Source organism: Notothenia rossii (genome assembly GCF_949606895.1).
Source record: "Notothenia rossii genome assembly, chromosome: 6".
Lineage (NCBI taxonomy): Eukaryota > Metazoa > Chordata > Actinopteri > Perciformes > Nototheniidae > Notothenia > Notothenia rossii.
Window position 1 is genome coordinate 85,070,569 of NC_136909.1, and position 17,436 is coordinate 85,088,004.

Consider the following 17,436-nt stretch of genomic DNA (forward strand, 5'->3'; position numbering starts at 1 on the left):
ATAGACAGGTCTTCTCTGTGTTAGAGTTTTACTCCCTACAGGGTGTACTTTGAGGGTTTGTGACTCTGCAGACCGTTCACATGCAGAAAAAGCTAGAAAACACACAAAGGGACGGGTAATAACCAGAAAAGCATGACATGGGACCTTTAATATACATTTTAAACAGGGCTTTCTAAATTAGAGCTACGGTATGGCTGCTGGATATGGCACCTCCTCTGTAACTTTGGCAAAGATGGTCATAACCTCTTCTACACCGCACCCCCGATACCGGGGGGAAAAACGCGTCATCTGCAGGAAACAGCGTCTGAGGGCATCTTAATATTCAATAAGCTATTAATGTTTTATATCCATGTAACGGGAAGAAACTCAGCTAACTGATCATTTATTTTATTTTTTTCAAAAAAAAACACAAAGCTAACGCCGAGTCTTTGAATTAGCTACGAGCGAAACAATCTTAAGGCCGTTAGCACATAACTCTAGCTATACCGATCAATATACTTATTGGATCTGCACAAACAAGCTTAGCTAACATCCTGAGAGTCCACAGATTATAGAAATATAAGGATCATCACTGAGCGATCTGAACTCGTGACAGGGGAAGCAAATACAGACAACACACGAGTAGCTTTAGGTAGCAAAACACGGAGATATGCTCACCTTAGTCGTGTTCATTGGCATTAAAACGAGAAAAAAAAGGCTGAAGGTTAATCCATTGGTTATAGCAATGTGTCTGTCACATTGAAAACATCCATAATTCCATTTTTATGCAAAACTCGGATAAGAAATATTAGCTGCTAATGGTAGCCACCAGAGGTTAGCGCAGCTTCCGGTTTTTCTACGCGTCTCTCTCACTCCTTATTTGGTAAGCTCTGTGTGTACGGGGAACTTTCCCTCGATTCCATTGGCTCTGACGGTTAGAAAGAGATGTCAATCAGCAAAATCGACCAAGGGGGGCCAGAGATAGGTGAAATCCACCCAAATGACCCCAGAAGTGTTTGTTTTTTTGCTAAACCTCTCTAAAAAGGTCAAATATCACTTGTTTTGCATTAATCTTGATACAGGGTACTTATTATATGTTGTACTTTGGATTCCTAAAGCTTTTAGTCTACCTTACCATCATCCAAGGGTAGTTTTCACTATAAGTAAAAAATCATTTTTGGACGGACACTATAATTTACAGTTTTTTACTATGTTCAATCTGAATTTTCTTTAAAATAAAAAACATCTATATTGATTCTGACTTTTCTACATCCAACTCACAGGTTTATCATTACTTTGAGAATTTTTTTTATTAATGTAACCCTTTTAGAAGGGAAGATATGGTCATTTGTTCTGGGAATGTCATTTTCGAGCCTGAGACCTGAAAAACAGGCTCAGTGCTTAACGCAAACAAAAGCATTTTACTCTGAGCCGATCAGGTGAAAGATTAAAGGGGTACTTCTAAATCTGGTGTTATGGCTGCCGGATTTGGCAAAACCTTGTAACTTTGGCCAGGAGGGTCCTAAACTCATCCAAATTACACTGGTTTTAGCTATTTTCCTCTACTTTAAGCACACAAAAGCATTTTACTCTGGATTCATGGTGTATCAAATCAAAGGAGTGCTTCTAAATATTTGTGTGAGTCATGTTTATTAGGAAACATCAGGTCTTTGTCACATAAACTAAAGAAGGCAATAAGAACAGCATAACAGCACTTTAGCTCATATTAAACAGCTAAGATCAGCGCCCACTCAGGGCCCACTTAAAAAATGTTCACAGCCCACATTCAACCATAAACGAGACGGAGGCTAAATAAAGTTTTGATTGGTCAATTCAGAACATGTGACACGTTGTTAATCCAGTAGAACAGACCGCTGTCAAGGACTGTAATGACCGTTGCTAAGGAGGATCAAGAAAGAGAAAGGAAACAAATCATAGTTTTTGCAAATTATTTGGCGGCCCACATGTTGGGAACCGCTGGTTGGGATGAACATGCTCTTATCAATATCCTGTTCTGATCAGACTGAACTACGCCTCTCAAAGTCAGTGAGAGATCATCGTTGAATTGTTTTCCCAGACTGTTTTTTTCCATCCTGACATTTCCCTCTCTTCACAGTGAGCTCCAACCAGAGCCATGGGGAGTTCCCGGACTGCCGCAGCGAGAGGGAGTCGGGGGGGGAGGCGTCTCTGCTGGTGTCTCCTCTGGTGCTGGCGGGGATCGTTATAGGTCTGGTGCTCTTCCTCTCCTGCGTCACCATCATCGTCGGCAGTCTGCGCAAAGACAGCCGCCTCCGAAACCCTCACCTCAGAGCGAGCTACGGTCAGCATCAAACTCTCACTTCCTCACTGACTTATAAGCAGAGATGGCAAAAGTACACACATGCTTTACTCAAGTAGAAGCACAGATACTCGTGTTTAAAAATACTCTGGTTAAAGTAGAAGTACTGACTAAACTTCTTTACTCAAGTCAAAGTAAAGAGGCTTTGAAATGTACTTCAGTAAAAAGTACCCATAACTAGCAGCTGTTTTAAAGAGTACCTGACCTCCCTTTATATTAATAGAACAATAATGTCATTGTTAGCTAATGAATGTTTCCATGCTGAACAACGGCAACATGACAACGTTTCCATTGGTCCCTCTTCTTTAGAGAAGACCAGGAAATGATGGATACACGGATCGTGTTCAAATCAATAGGCACGCAATGACTCTAAATAATAATGATCACGCCACCAAACACACATTCAGACTAAAGGAACCAGCCTGTTTGGAAAATGAGAGAAGTAGAAAGTACAGGTATTTGAGTTCAACATGTAAGAAGTAGAAAGTACAGGTATTTGAGTTCAACATGTAAGAATTAGAAAGTACAGGTATTTGAGTTCAACATGTAAGAAGTAGAAAGTACAGGTATTTGTGTTCAACATGTGAGAAGTAGAAAGTACAGGTATTTGAGTTCAACATGTAAGAAGTAGAAAGTACAGGTATTTGTGTTCAACATGTAAGAAGTAGAAAGTACAGGTATTTGAGTTCAACATGTAAGAAGTAGAAAGTACAGGTATTTGTGTTCAACATGTAAGAAGTCAAAGTAAAAAGTCATCAGAAAAATAAGTAGTGGAGTAAAGTACTGATACCAGAAACATGTACTTAAGGACAGTAACGAAGTATTTGTACTTCATTACTTCCCACCTCCTGTTATAAAAAGGCAGCATTTCAAGTTGTACATGTTGTAGAGGCTAATCCAAAGCCTCTGAGGATCCGCTAACTTGACGTTATTGACGCACACATAGCTTGCCACATGAACAAAAGTCTGATACAAAGTCTTCATTCTAAAAACAGTCATTTCCTTTTACCATACATAATATTACGGTTCACACAATACCTTAACAAAGGTTTGTAATCCTGTGTTTGCGTGTGTGTGTTCTCACAAGTACACAAACATTGGTTCCTTTATACCCAAAGTGTTAATTGGCTCCTACACATATTATGGTCACATATATACATTTAATTGGTAACACTTTATATTAAGATACACATATTCACCCTCAACTAGTTTTTAATTAACATGCATATTCGAGCCAAGCTACTCGCTTATTAGTGAACATATTCTGAGTTATAAATACCTGATTTTAAGTTATTTTGACACAATTAACACTTGTAGTTTCATGTCGTGTTACATAAAAGTAGACGACATTTGCTAGGTGTTATTATGGGAGAATTACTAATCTTGTGGTACTGCTGCTGCATATTAAGCATATTAAGACCCACTCATGTACAAATAAGTTCATGTAGAATAAGGCATTAATAAGTGTTTTATACTGACTAATAAAGAGCCAATATACTGCTAATATGCATGTTAATTAACAACTAGTTGATGGTGGATTTATGTACCTTTATATAAAGTGTTAACATTGAATTTAGCTGCCTATTAAAAATGTGTTCAACCATAATGAAAACATGAATCCTGGAAGTTCACTGGTTTCATTTCCCTGCAGGTCTGGATGGTTTTTCCTACGGAGGCTCAGTAGGAGAGCTGAGATCGACCTGCTTAGAAGATTTCCCTCCGGGTTTAGACTTTGATTCGTACAGAGAGACTTTGTCCCAGGTCAACAGCTTTTACCCCGACTCACCACCGCGGTAAGTACTACCGTAATTTTCGGACTATAAGCCGCGCCTTTTTTCCATTTTTCGAGGCTGCGGCTTATATAACGGTGCGGCTAATCTATGGATTTTTACAGCTAGCGGCCACTAGGGGACCTCCTAAATCTATGGATGTTACAGGTTACAGTCCACCACCTTTAACTCTATGGGCTCTATGGCCGGTCCGCGCCCCCCACCTTTAAGCGGCGGGCTCCAGCAGGAAAAGCTGGAGGCCGGAAAAGAGTGAGACAGGTAGCGCGCAAAAGTAAAAGTGGGACCGAGAGTGGTACGAGAGACAGAACGAGAGCAAGACAGACAGACATTACGAGAGCGAGACAGTTTGTCCCCGTACCACTGGTTGAAAACCGCTGCTGTAGATCACTTCCGGTACGTGCGCTGGGAGCGCACCGTTTAAGTTTGAAAGTTGAAAAGTGTGTGTGTCTGAAACGCTATGTGATACAGTACAGTTTACACAGCACATGTTCTGTAGCTACTATTGCACTAAATGCTAACACTTGAATACGTTATGCAAATATGCAACTTGTTTGTTGAAATGTTAATAAATGGGAGCTTCCTCAAACAGCCATCTCTTTCCCGACAATCCCCTCTGTGCACGAACCCTTACATATGGTAATGAAACATTAAAACACCTGCGGCTTATAGTCCAGTGCGGCTTATATATGTACACATCATTCAATTTAGCTGCTGCGGCTTATATTCAGGTGAGCCTTAGAGTCCGAAAATTACGGTACTTAAAATGTATAAACAATCAAATGCAGCCTGCTGTCAAAACACACATGAAACTGACAGACATGCTTTTCATTCATTCATTATTAATATAGCAGATTTGAACTCGGAACTAAAGTTGAGTAGTCCACCATGCATTAATGATTACATTCCCTTACAGTTGCATAAAAAAAGTAAGATTTACAACATTAAAATACATTTTAAAGGGGGCTTTCTAAATCAAACCTGTCTGTCCTCACCCAACGCCAGCTATGTTATGTTTAATCAAGCAATAAACCACTCCTCCTTTTTGCCAATGATGTCAAATGTCAAATCTTAAAAACTTTACTGGTGATTCAGCTCGTTTCCCCGACTTTTCTCTGTGCTCTCGGCTTGATAATCAATTTATTGGGGAGTATTTCTTCCTCTGGTGCAGCGATAAACGTTAGTGCTCTTTCTGTGTGTTGTGTAAGAGAAAGAAAGAGTTTGCTAAAAGGCCAATGTCACGGTGTTTTTGATCTAAATGTCAGCTGGTCTAATTGGCAACTTTAATACTTCACATACATCTCTTCCCCGCTGAGTGTGTGTGTGTGTGTGTGTGTGTGTGTGTGTGTGTGTGTGTGTGTGTGTGTGTGTGTGTGTGTGTGTGTGTGTGTGTGTGTGTGTGTGTGTGTGTGTGTGTGTGTGTGTGTGTGTGTGTGTGTCCTAGCATTACTATACTTGTGGGGACCTAAATCTGTTTACGCGTGGTGCCGTGTGGGCACTCGCCTCCCTTATGGGGACAAAATGGAGGTCCCCATGAGGGGAATCATTTATTTTAGGGTGAAGACTTGGTTAGGGTATGGTTAAGATAAGTCTCCAGGAAATGCATGTAAGTCAATGTAATGTCCCCAAAAGTGATGTATACATGGTATGTGTGTGTGTGTGTGTGTGTGTGTGTGTGTGTGTGTGTGTGTGTGTGTGTGTGTGTGTGTGTGTGTGTGTGTGTGTGTGTGTGTGTGTGTGTGTGTGTGTGTGTGTGTGTGTGTGTGTGTGTGTGTGTGTGTGTGTGTGCGTGTGTGTTTCCCCTTGCTCTGCCTTGGAGTCATCCAATCACTTTACCCCCAAATGAATCGATCAGAGGTTGGATAGCATCTTATCTTTTCTATTTGTTCATTAAAAGAGAGTTCATTTACTGACTCAGAAAAGTGTGTGTGACTTTCTGATGTCCCGGTCATTTTAAAACTTTACGACTTTCAGCATCAATGTAAATTAAATTAAAAGGAACTCTAAGGAAAACACACATTCGAGATGCTTATTCTTCACTAGGGTTGAACCCTAATAGCAGGATGTTGGGACCGAACCAAAGCTCCGGTCATGTTCTTCCTGCTATGTTGTAAAACAAAGTGCATTATCCTTACGATGCATTATCTGTGGAGGGCTTACACCTGGTCAGCAGCGGGGGTTTTGTTTGCTCCGGTGTTTAAGTAAAGCTTTGTGCTGCAGGACCTTTATGTGGGCCAAGAAAATGTTCCCATCACAGCTCCCATAATGCACCACAATGTTTACGATAAACACACACATCCTGATTAATAGCAGCACGGGGTAGAAACCGTAACGTCGTTTTTTAAAACAGTACAACATCATTCATTTTTAGAAATTGTAATTGAACTGATTATCGGTGTTTGTTTGTACACTTTAAACTAAGAGTTAAGGTGTGAGAAACAACATGTAAACAAGGGTGAAAGTCAACGGTCCCTAGACAGGAAATGCAATTAATGTTTTGATTGGTCCTTTAAAGGATGATCGTTTTTAGTTTTCACTTGTAAATTACATTAGATGAGCTGGTTGCTAATGTTTGTTTATGTCTATGTGGCTATAGTGTGTGTGTGTGTGTGTGTGTGTGTGTGTGTGTGTGTGTGTGTGTGTGTGTGTGTGTGTGTGTGTGTGTGTGTGTGTGTGTGTGTGTGTGTGTGTGTGTGTGTGTGTGTGTGTGTGTGTGTGTGTGTGTTGTTGACGTGAGAAAGAATAGCCAATACAGTGTTTCCCACAGAATTTGATTCTATTTGTGGGGGCACCGCACGCCCCCCCAGCAAGAAAAGCCAAAGGCCCCTTAACCTATTCGGGTGGCCCACGCATCCACCCCCCCCTCAAATAAGAAAATACATGCGAGTTCATGGCTACTGTAGACAATGTTCTTGTTGCTCTGTGTTGCGTTGTTAATGAGTGAGACACAGCGGAGTTGAGGATCTGTGGGGTTTATTCTCCCAAAAATATCATTTACAATTCAGGCATTTAGCAGACGCCTTATTCCAAACTGACTTACAATGACCAATTACAGGGACATTCTCCCTGGAGTAACCGAGGGCTAAGTGCCTTACTCAAGGGCACACTAGTAGTTGTGTTCCAGGCGGGATTTAAACCCCAAACCTTCCGATCATCAGCCCACCTCACTATCCATTACACCACCAAAAAAAAATGTTGACAAAAATTATTTATATTTATCATCTTTTTTATTTATTTTTTAATGAGATCCATTTGTGGCGGACGATATTTAATTGTGGTGGCCCGCCACAAATAAATCAATGTGTGGGAAACAATGCAATGCTAACGCTAACGCTAATACGCTTCTAATAAAACAAAGAGATCTGCATCATGACACAAAAGGTTACAACAAAAGAGAAGGGAGCTACAACGACGTCAGAGAACTGGCAGGAAACCAGAGCATTGTGGACAGACTGTGTGTGAGCCGGACAGCAGCCAACACACACACACACACACACACACACACACACACACACACACACACACACACACACACACACACACACACACACACACACACACACACACACACACACACACACACACACACACACACACACACACACACACACACACACACACACACATTTTGCTTATCATAATGCTGACGAGTCGTCGTTCGATGTTGTCATGTGACCAACCTGCAGGATGTGTGTGTGTGTGTGTGTGTGTGTGTGTGTGTGTGTGTGTGTGTGTGTGTGTGTGTGTGTGTGTGTGTGTGTGTGTGTGTGTGTGTGTGTGTGTGTGTGTGTGTGTGTGTGTGTGTGTGTGTGTGTGAGCCACAGATGGTTGAGAGAAACTCACACTACTCAGATCAACAGCTCACCTACTGAGACTGTGAACGTTACACTTCCGACACAAACACACACTGTTAGAAAACAAACACACACACACACGATAGTAAAGAACAGACACACACACTCTCTCTGTCGTCTCCAAAGACAACTCACGGAGGAGCTGCTCACCTGTGGAGACGGAGAGCTTCTGCTTCCTCTCAGGGAGAAGCTGGACAAGCTTTGGCACACACACACACATACACACTTATAAACACACACATACTTATAAACACACACACACTTATAAACACACACTTGCTTTCCCATTTGTGTCGCATAATAATATCAGGGTGTAGGTAAATGTAACCTGATAAACCGAAGCATGCATTGCCATAATGTTGGAAAAAAGTATACATTTAAAGAGGCTAACATAATAATTCAATACCTCACAGCGCAGACACATGCTAGCTTATATACACTAACACACACTCACACACACTCACACACACACTCACACAGAGACCATATGCTCTGTGCTGTAGCAGAGAGCGTCACAACTGATGCATGAACTCATGCCAGAGGTCCTCCTTTAATAATGACCTGTGCGCTTCTGACCTGACGGTGGAATATCAGAACTTAGAAATCTTTCAATCGTCCCAGAGCGGGGAAATGTGCACTGTTACAGCAAAGGAGAAAGCAACTGACATATTGAATAGAGTACACATGCAGGTAAAGAAGTCCAGAATCCACTAATGTTATATATTTGATTCGGAAAAGGGTATTTATATAAACTTTATTTTAATGCCAATATGTTTGTGATTTTACCTAAGTAGGATTTGGATGCAGGAAAAAAGTGTTAACTTATTAAGATGAAGTTATTAAGTGTCATCTTACACGATGAAAACAAAGACATTCGTCTGAACAGAAGCAGTTGTGTTCCTCCCAGCAGAGAATCTCAAAGGAGACACATTATTTTCACTCAGCCACACCTCGCTCACACACTCACATCAATAGAACACACTCAAGTGTAAAACCCCACACTCATTATAGCGTGAGGCTTCTGAAGTCTCTCTCTCTCTCTCTCTCTCTCTCTCTCTCTCTCTCTCTCTCTCTCTCTCTCTCTCTCTCTCTCTCTCTCTCTCTCTCTCTCTCTCTCTCTCTCTCTCTCTCTCTCTCTCTCTCTCTCTCTCTCTCTCTCTCTCTCTCTCTCTCTCTCTCTCTCTCTCTCTCTCTCTCTCCAATTGTCACCTCTACATGCCTCCTGTTGACATAATTGCTCAAGGGCAACTGAAAATTATCAGAATAAATATATTTTCCCTGGAAATGTGTGTGGGTTCCTAAAAAAATATATAAATAAATACAAATTGAAATACATTAAAAATACAAATATATTACCTTAAAATAAAACTAGAAAGTAAAACTAAAAGAATAGAAAATTCTATTAAATACTATTTAATTATGTACAAGCAGAATTTAGGTTTCCATGATTAAATTAAACCACCGCAAGTATACTGTTTAAAATGCAGAACTGAATTCAAAACAATGTACAATGGTGTTGACAGTTGTAGCTATCAATAACCAACCAGTGATCAACCAGTTGAAATGATTAACTACACACTCACAGCGTTATAGAGATTATAGTGTGTATAAAAGTAGGGAGAGATGTGTGTGAAGATGAGCACTGGCTGCAGTGGCCCTCTAGGCTAAAATAGCTTTCTCTTATGCGGGAACACACACTGCACACACACTGCACACACACTGCACACACACTGCACACACACTCTCATCTAGCTTTGAAATGACTGGTTTGTACACATAGTCACAGGAAGGTGAAGGAGACAGAGAAAGACATAACGACAGAAAGATGAAAGACAGAAGGAAAGAGGGTAAGGTAAAACACACACACACACACACACACACACTTTAAGCACTGTGCTACAGGGACGTACACAGAGATTTTGGGGGGCGGGTGCTCAAGTGAGAAAAAGGGCACTTCCCATAATCATTTATAAAAAAAAAAAATTAAAACAAAAAGTTAAATATAGTTGCACACCTCTGACTTACTCAACAGAATTCTACAAAAATAATCAGCTAACTGCAGAGACAATGGTCTTCTTTAGTATTCACTAAGCACAAGAGCAGACAACACACTAGTAAATTAATAGTAATTAAATGAGCAGCCAACAATCAAAATTATGACGTTTTTTCATGTACTTATTATTTTTGGTGTATTTTGCTTCCATGTTTTTTTTCACTCTAATGTAAATAAATGTCTGAATTCATCTATAGATTTAAAGCTAATCTGCATATTTAAACATAACATTTCAGGGGAAAATACTGATACTATGGGGAATTTGTGAGGTGATATGTTTTTTGTTTGATCCTTTTCACCTGCAATGCCTTGGTAACTGCATGCAAATTAGCGCATTTTAATTAGGCATAGTTAACGCCTAATTTGCATATCAATGTAGGGATTGTGATGATGTTATTACTATAGATACACATTTGAATGTATTGACTTTAAGTGTCTCCCTTTAAGTAGGCCTACAGTACATTAGCCTGTATGCCCATGATAAATTGCCTTAGCTAAACCTTGAGCTAATTTATCCATTAGCTAGTAGCCTGCCTTAGTTAACTATATTTGTTATTGTCTTTTAGCTAATTAGCTGTAAACTTGAGGCACTGGCAGTTTAGTAATTTGTTCATCACCACTCACCTTCAAAATAAGCCAAGAAAAGCCGGCATAACATTGGCCAGTAAAGTGGGAGGTGCTGCTACCTGTCTGTCTGAAGTGACTGCCGATGTCCGCACCGCTGTGCAGGAGACGTGGAGGGAGGGAGGGAGGGAGGGAGGGAGAGCTACGGAACTTCACAGTCTAATCTCCCGACTTGATATTTTAATTTTCTATTCAATCAATATATTTTTGGAAAGGGAAACTGTGCGCAAACAGCAGTAGATATATATTCATTTATAAAAAATAAAAAAAGGGGGATAAAAGGGCACTTTCTCAGGAGGAAGAAAAAGGGCAGGTGCTCAAGCCCACTTTGATGTCTATGTGTGCACGTGCTTGCTGGGCTACCAGACTGATGTTCTGATTGAGTTACACTGATTTACTGCTTCCTGCCCCATCGTCATCCACCAACACACACACACACACACACACACACACACACACACACACACACACACACACACACACACACACACACACACACACACACACACACACACACACACACACACACACACACACACACACACACACACACACACACACACACACACACACACACACACACACACACACACACACACACACACACACACACACACACACACACACACACACACACACTTTTCTATTTGTATAGGTTTCATTCTGTGTGTAAAAGGGCAGAGGGAGGCTATACTGCCTTAAACAATTTTTTCTTGGTCATACATGATGATGAAACACAACATACAGTACATTTAACAAAACACACACTTTGCAGGATTGGCAGAGGTGCAGGAGCGATGGAGAGCAGGGGTTTATGGGAAATGTGGTTTTGGATTGGTAAGACTTGTGTGAGTTTGCTCATGGAGTGTGTGTAAATGAGTGGGCATGAAAGAAAGTGAGACATGAGTTGTTTTTTCCTGTGTTGATGTTACATAAAAAGGTCTCTGAAGATTAGGCTGCATTTCTCTTTCTGTATGTGTCCTTGTCAGAGTGGAGAGACATACAGGATCACAGAGATGTGACGTACAATACACACTTTAGGGAAATGGGATTAGATTTAGAAAACTACATAAAGACACAAACTAGGATATTTAAGAGGCCCTTTAATGCTTTGTGGGGTTTTCCCTGTTCTGTTATATATTGGTTTTTATGCATGTAAATGGTCTGCAAACGCAGCAGGAGAGGACTCTTTAAAGTAGAGACACTACATACTGATATACACCTGAACATCAGCAGGAGAGGACTCTTTAAAGTAGAGACACTACATACTGATATACACCTGAATATCAGCAGGAGAGGACTCTTTAAAGTAGAGACACTACATACTGATATACACCTAAACATCAGCAGGAGAGGACTCTTTAAAGTAGAGACACTACATACTGATATACACCTGAGCATCAGAAGGAGAGGACTCTTTAAAGTAGAGACACTACATACTGATATACACCTGGACATCAGCAGGAGAGGACTCTTTAAAGTAGAGACACTACATACTGATATACACCTGAGCATCAGAAGGAGAGGACTCTTTAAAGTAGAGACACGACATACTGATATACACCTGGACATCAGCAGGAGAGGACTCTTTAAAGTAGAGACACTACAAACTGATATAAACCTGAACATCAGCAGGAGAGGACTCTTTAAAGTAGAGACACTACATACTGATATGAAACTGAAATGTCCTTTTTAAGTTTTATTTTAATGATTTCTCAATGATCCACAAAAATGGAAACACTGGGTTATAGTTTAATACAGTACTATTTTTATTGTGCTATATGTGTGAGTTTTAATTGCATATCCTTAATGTTATACTGTGGTACCCACTTGTTATGAGTTTCTATGGAAAATAAGCTCAACATGTTAATCAATTTTGCACATAGGAGCAAATCACAGGTCCATCACTGATCCAAATCAAAATCCAAACTCTGTGTAATGTAATAAAAAAAGGGGTTAAACTTAAAATCCAGAAATTAATGCATTTTCGTAGCAACTGCTTATTCTTTCTGTCTATCTCCTCAGATACGATGAGTGTGTCGGCCCTGGATCGTCTCAGATGTTCCTCCCTACAGACGACCCTCCTCCTTACTCCCTTTTGGACCCCTGTCAGAGGGGGGAGGAACAGGATCCGTCTCCCCAGGATCCATCTCCAAACTACGGGGAGACTTCAGCCAGCGCCTCCTGGTTCTCCCCCTCTCATTGCCCTCTGGATCATCAACACATCGCCTCCATTTCCTGCCCGATGGAGGCAGCGCCGCCATATGAAGCCGTTTTGTCCAATCAGCCCCTCCCCCTCATGCCATGTGACCTCTATAAACACCAATCAGAGGTGGCGGCGGACCAGATTTTGTCGGACTTTAATTAATGTGTTGCTTCCACCTGCGCTGTTGGATGTCCCCGGTTGAATTATTACAAACACTGGGAACAAAATGGGTGTCAGGAGCAGCTGTGACTCTAATAAGATTTGACTCTGACACTTCATAAAAGGCGGGAAACTTGCTCAACGGGCTGGAAAGAAGCTCCGGAGGAAGTGAAAACACACTGTATTGTAATGTGTCTGGATTACCTTCCTCTTATTGATGCTCCCTTGGACAAAGACTTTCCTACTCTAACATCCAATAATACCATCATACGTCTAGTTGTGTTTTTTGCCATGTTTTCACCGTCCACATAGCACCTTTTGTCAATGTTTCTATGACACGATATCTTGATAACGTATCACAGCTGTTGTAGGACAGACTAGCTCCAATCCTTTGCGTTCTCTCTATCTCATTGTGCTACTAAGATATGTGTTTGACATTGTTTTTAACTCACACTTTGTCTGATTGAGCTTCAGTCTGACAGCCGCAGAGCAAATAAGACGATCCAAGTAGGGACATTTAAATACTACATTCACACATGCTCAAACAAATTAGCCTTTTCTGACTTTGTTAGGATAGTTTCTGTCTTACAAAAATAAGCTTTCACTCCACTTTCTTCAGTGACGACACCAGCGCTTTGATAATAAGTTCAAATATGTTCAATTAGACAACCAAAAACAGGCGAACCCTAACCTTATACTCATAGGAACCAATTGACAAAAAGACGCTGGCTATGTGGACACAGGATCTTAATCTCTCCGTATTAAATGAGAACTCATGTTTAGGGGTTTAGCTGCAAATGAAATGTGTTGTAATCAAACTGTAGAGGACAGAAAGCTGTGTGTAGAAGAGCGTGATCAATGTCAGTGTGGTGTTTAGAGAAGTCGTTTTAAAGCACACAGAGTACTCCCCTTCCTTTTGTGTTCATTGTGTCTGTCAGAGTACAATAACCCGAGTATTGTACACAAAATCCTCGAGTACCACAACAGCTGTGTAGCTTTAAAGAGGCCCTATTATGCTATTGTTCCCCTTTCCTGTAGTGTGTTATATAGGTTTTAGTGCAAGTAAATGGTCTGCAAAGGCTAAAATCCCTGTGTTCCCTCCTCTGCCTTTATTGGACTCCTTTGTTTACTTCCTGAACAAAGTGACATCACTATATATAACAATTGCAGGAGTACAAACTGTACCTGATAGGCTAAGGGGGCGGGACATCTCTAAGAGGTGGAGCAATCACAACAGAGCCGGCCAGCTAACCAATCAGAGCAGACTTTTTAAACATTAAACATTCAATTACAAATATTAACCTGAAAAGGAGCATAATAGGGCCCGTTTAAGTGTAGAAATATCGTTCTTCGTGGTTTGAAGATAGAATTTTTGATGAAATTACCATTAAATAAAGACTAATTACATGGAACTGAAGACTGAGTTTACACGTGCAGCTTTATGGATATTTGCAGCATTCATATGTCATCCCCAGAGAGGGAAGTTGTTGTCCGAAACTCTTTCTATCGAGGGCTCTGGTTTTATTATATATATATATGTCTTATTATAATATTGGACCCCAGCAGCCAGATGTAGCTCAGAGCCCTCCTCATGAAGAAGTGGGGCTAAATGCAAAAGAGATGAGACACTTTAAACTGTAGACCCTTACACACCGTTTAGATAAATGCTTTTGTTTGTGTCTCACTTCTGTGTTTCTATGTCATGAAGGATTGAACTTGGTTGGAGCCATAGTTGAGGTTATTGCACTAAAGCTGTAGCTTTCCAAACATCTTCTCATTTAAACCTGTGGAAGAAACTGGATTGTTTTTTAGCTGTGTGTGTTAATTATTCTCGAGGAAACACATCATAATTTCCCAGTTACGGAAACAGGAAGTCATTTGAGGCTGAGCTCACAGTTGTTATTCATAATTTTAGGATATATGTGCATATTTTCACATTTCTTATTAGATAAACTAGTCGTCGTTAATCGTCAACATTGTTTTTTTCGTAAATGCCTGATAGGCCTCAGACTGTTAGCTTGTAGCCATAATAAGATGATCCCAATGCAACTATCCCGGTGTGTTTCACTGCTACATGTGGATGAGGTATTACAAATAATTGAATATTTGCTAAATAAATTGTGATGACAGATTATAGTGAGGGAAATGTCCCATAGTTTCACCATCAGCCACCAGGGGGCGATGCAGCTACAATAACACACTAAAGAAAAACATTGAATTAATAATCCAGAACCACCTGGGTTTACTTTTCCATGTGGTGTAACGTGAGAGGTGTTAATGCTTTATTAGCTGATAGGGAAAGTAAAGATCTTCAGGGTTGTAAGTGTTTTAGTATTTGTTCATTAAACGTATTGAAAACTAGAGATTGTTCAGTCATGACTTTAACACTATTGTTCGTGCATCGTCTGTAAATCAGTGTTTTACATCCTTCCTCTCTTTATGTCACACATACGTCATGTATATAGTAGGAACTGCTGTTATGATATGTATTAGGGATTTTGGTAATTATTTTCTTCTGTAGAGGAGATCAAATAAATCTGAACTGTTATTTGAATCTGCGTGGCACTAATTGTGAAGTCAAGTCAAAACGTCATATCTCATCATGTAAAGCTTTCTGTTGTATTGTAAAAACGTAAACTGCAACGTAGAGGCTGTCAAAGTAAATATAGTGAAGTACAGGGTAGGGCTGAACGATTAATCGATTTTAAATCGACATCGCGATTTGAAATGATGCAATTATCAAATCGCAAAGCCTGCGATTTTTTTGTTTTTTCTTCTTGTGTGTCAGTCATCCACACCAATCAGAAGTGCTGTGCTCCACATGTACCAGCCATTGTTAACCAATCAGAAGTGGCCCATGATAGAAGGTGATAGACAGATTGATCCAATCACCTGCCAAGTATTTTTAAAACCCTTTTCCAAATGGCTTCCAATGGAGCTCTCCTAGATGGTTTGGTGAAACAAACCATCTGAGTCAGGTTAGTAATGCTCCATCACATGTTTCTATCACAGGGTGAGTCTTAAACTGAAGCTTGACTTTAAAGCAACCCAACGGAAGTTTCATGTAAGTTTAGTTCTTTCACTCGTAGCTCGGGCTGCAGGGGTGCTAGAGACAGGAGCACGTTGATGCGTCCTTCCTAGCCGGAGATATGGCCGCATTTTACAATAAACGTCCGGTGGGTCGCTTAAAAACAAATATCGCAAATCGAATCGCAATATCTGTCAGAAAAAACGCAGTTAGATTATTTCTTAGTTTAGGCTGCACTAAATCAGAAAGAGGGCAAAACTCAGACAATTCATCAAAACAAACACATGAAAAGCCAGCAGCACACCACAGCAGGTGCTAAGTATGTGCAGCCAAAAACACACAAGTGCAAAATCAGCTTACACACAACATGTAGTTGCATGCATGTAAAATACTCCAGTAAAGTGCAAGTAGCTCAAAAGTGTCCTTACTTAAGTACAGTAGCTATACATGGAGCGGAAACATACTTTAACATGTCAACATAAGAGCCAAATAATGATTCCTGCACAATTCCTACAATAAATACACTTTGCAGTATAACCGGAAAACAATACACAGTAAATAACAGCAGTATACCGCGGCGTCTCCACATTTTGGAATACAGAATAACACATTAAGACTAAGAGACATAAATAAAGATCCCAAAAACATCACAGCGGATGCAGCCGCAGACACACTAGAAAAAACGAGCTTGCACACACTTGTCATGCGAAACAAGCTCCTATAAAAGGAGTTATATGTCACGATTCACTCACCTTCATGCACGTGTTCTGCTGCTAATCTTCTTCTTCTTCTTCGTTGGTGTCTCACTGCAGAATCAGATGCATCCATAAAGTCGCATTACATTTGAAAAGTTCCACCGTTTCTTCTTCTTCATACACATTTACTTTATAGGCTACCACTACAACTGCTAATCTTGAGCACAAAGTCTTCTTCAATGTTTTCAATATTACATAAATCCCATGACAAAGGGAAACGACATGTTTCAATATAATGGCTATTAATAATGAGAACTATAAATCGGTTGTCCACCAGTCCAGTCATCTTACTGTTTTTGGAGATGAATTAGTTTAATTTAATTATTCCATTTAAAATATGTCAAATAAATTGTCAAGACCAGTGAAGTTTGTATTTCACTTCAAATTTGTTCTAGTACAATTTGATGTATTTCCTATTTATATGCAGTACAGTGATGCCAAAAAGGATCCTGATCTATAAATAAGACCCCTGCATAATTACATTAACACATGGCCTTTACCATGTCGCCCTCTAGTGGCTCAATCGTGTAAATACATGTTCAGAGTGTCCACAACAAACAGCAGCTGTGCGCTCACAAAGTTCAGTAAAATAACTTTTAATATCCGTCATTTGGAGCAAGTTTCTAAACAAGATCTGAAGGGAGGAAACCGAA

At 40.2% G+C, this 17,436-nt stretch overlaps 1 protein-coding gene across 1 annotated transcript; it reads left to right on the plus strand.

The window, feature by feature from the left end:
- Window positions 1-2,085: 2,085 nt before the first annotated feature.
- bean1 (brain expressed, associated with NEDD4, 1) lies at window positions 2,086-15,554 on the plus strand (the record flags this gene model as incomplete). The annotated part of the gene is made up of 3 exons (XM_079689984.1): window positions 2,086-2,299; window positions 3,969-4,110; window positions 12,661-15,554. Coding segments are annotated over 3 exons (699 nt in total), but the record flags the coding sequence as incomplete, so codon positions are not given.
- Between the last annotated feature and the right edge of the window lie 1,882 nt (window positions 15,555-17,436).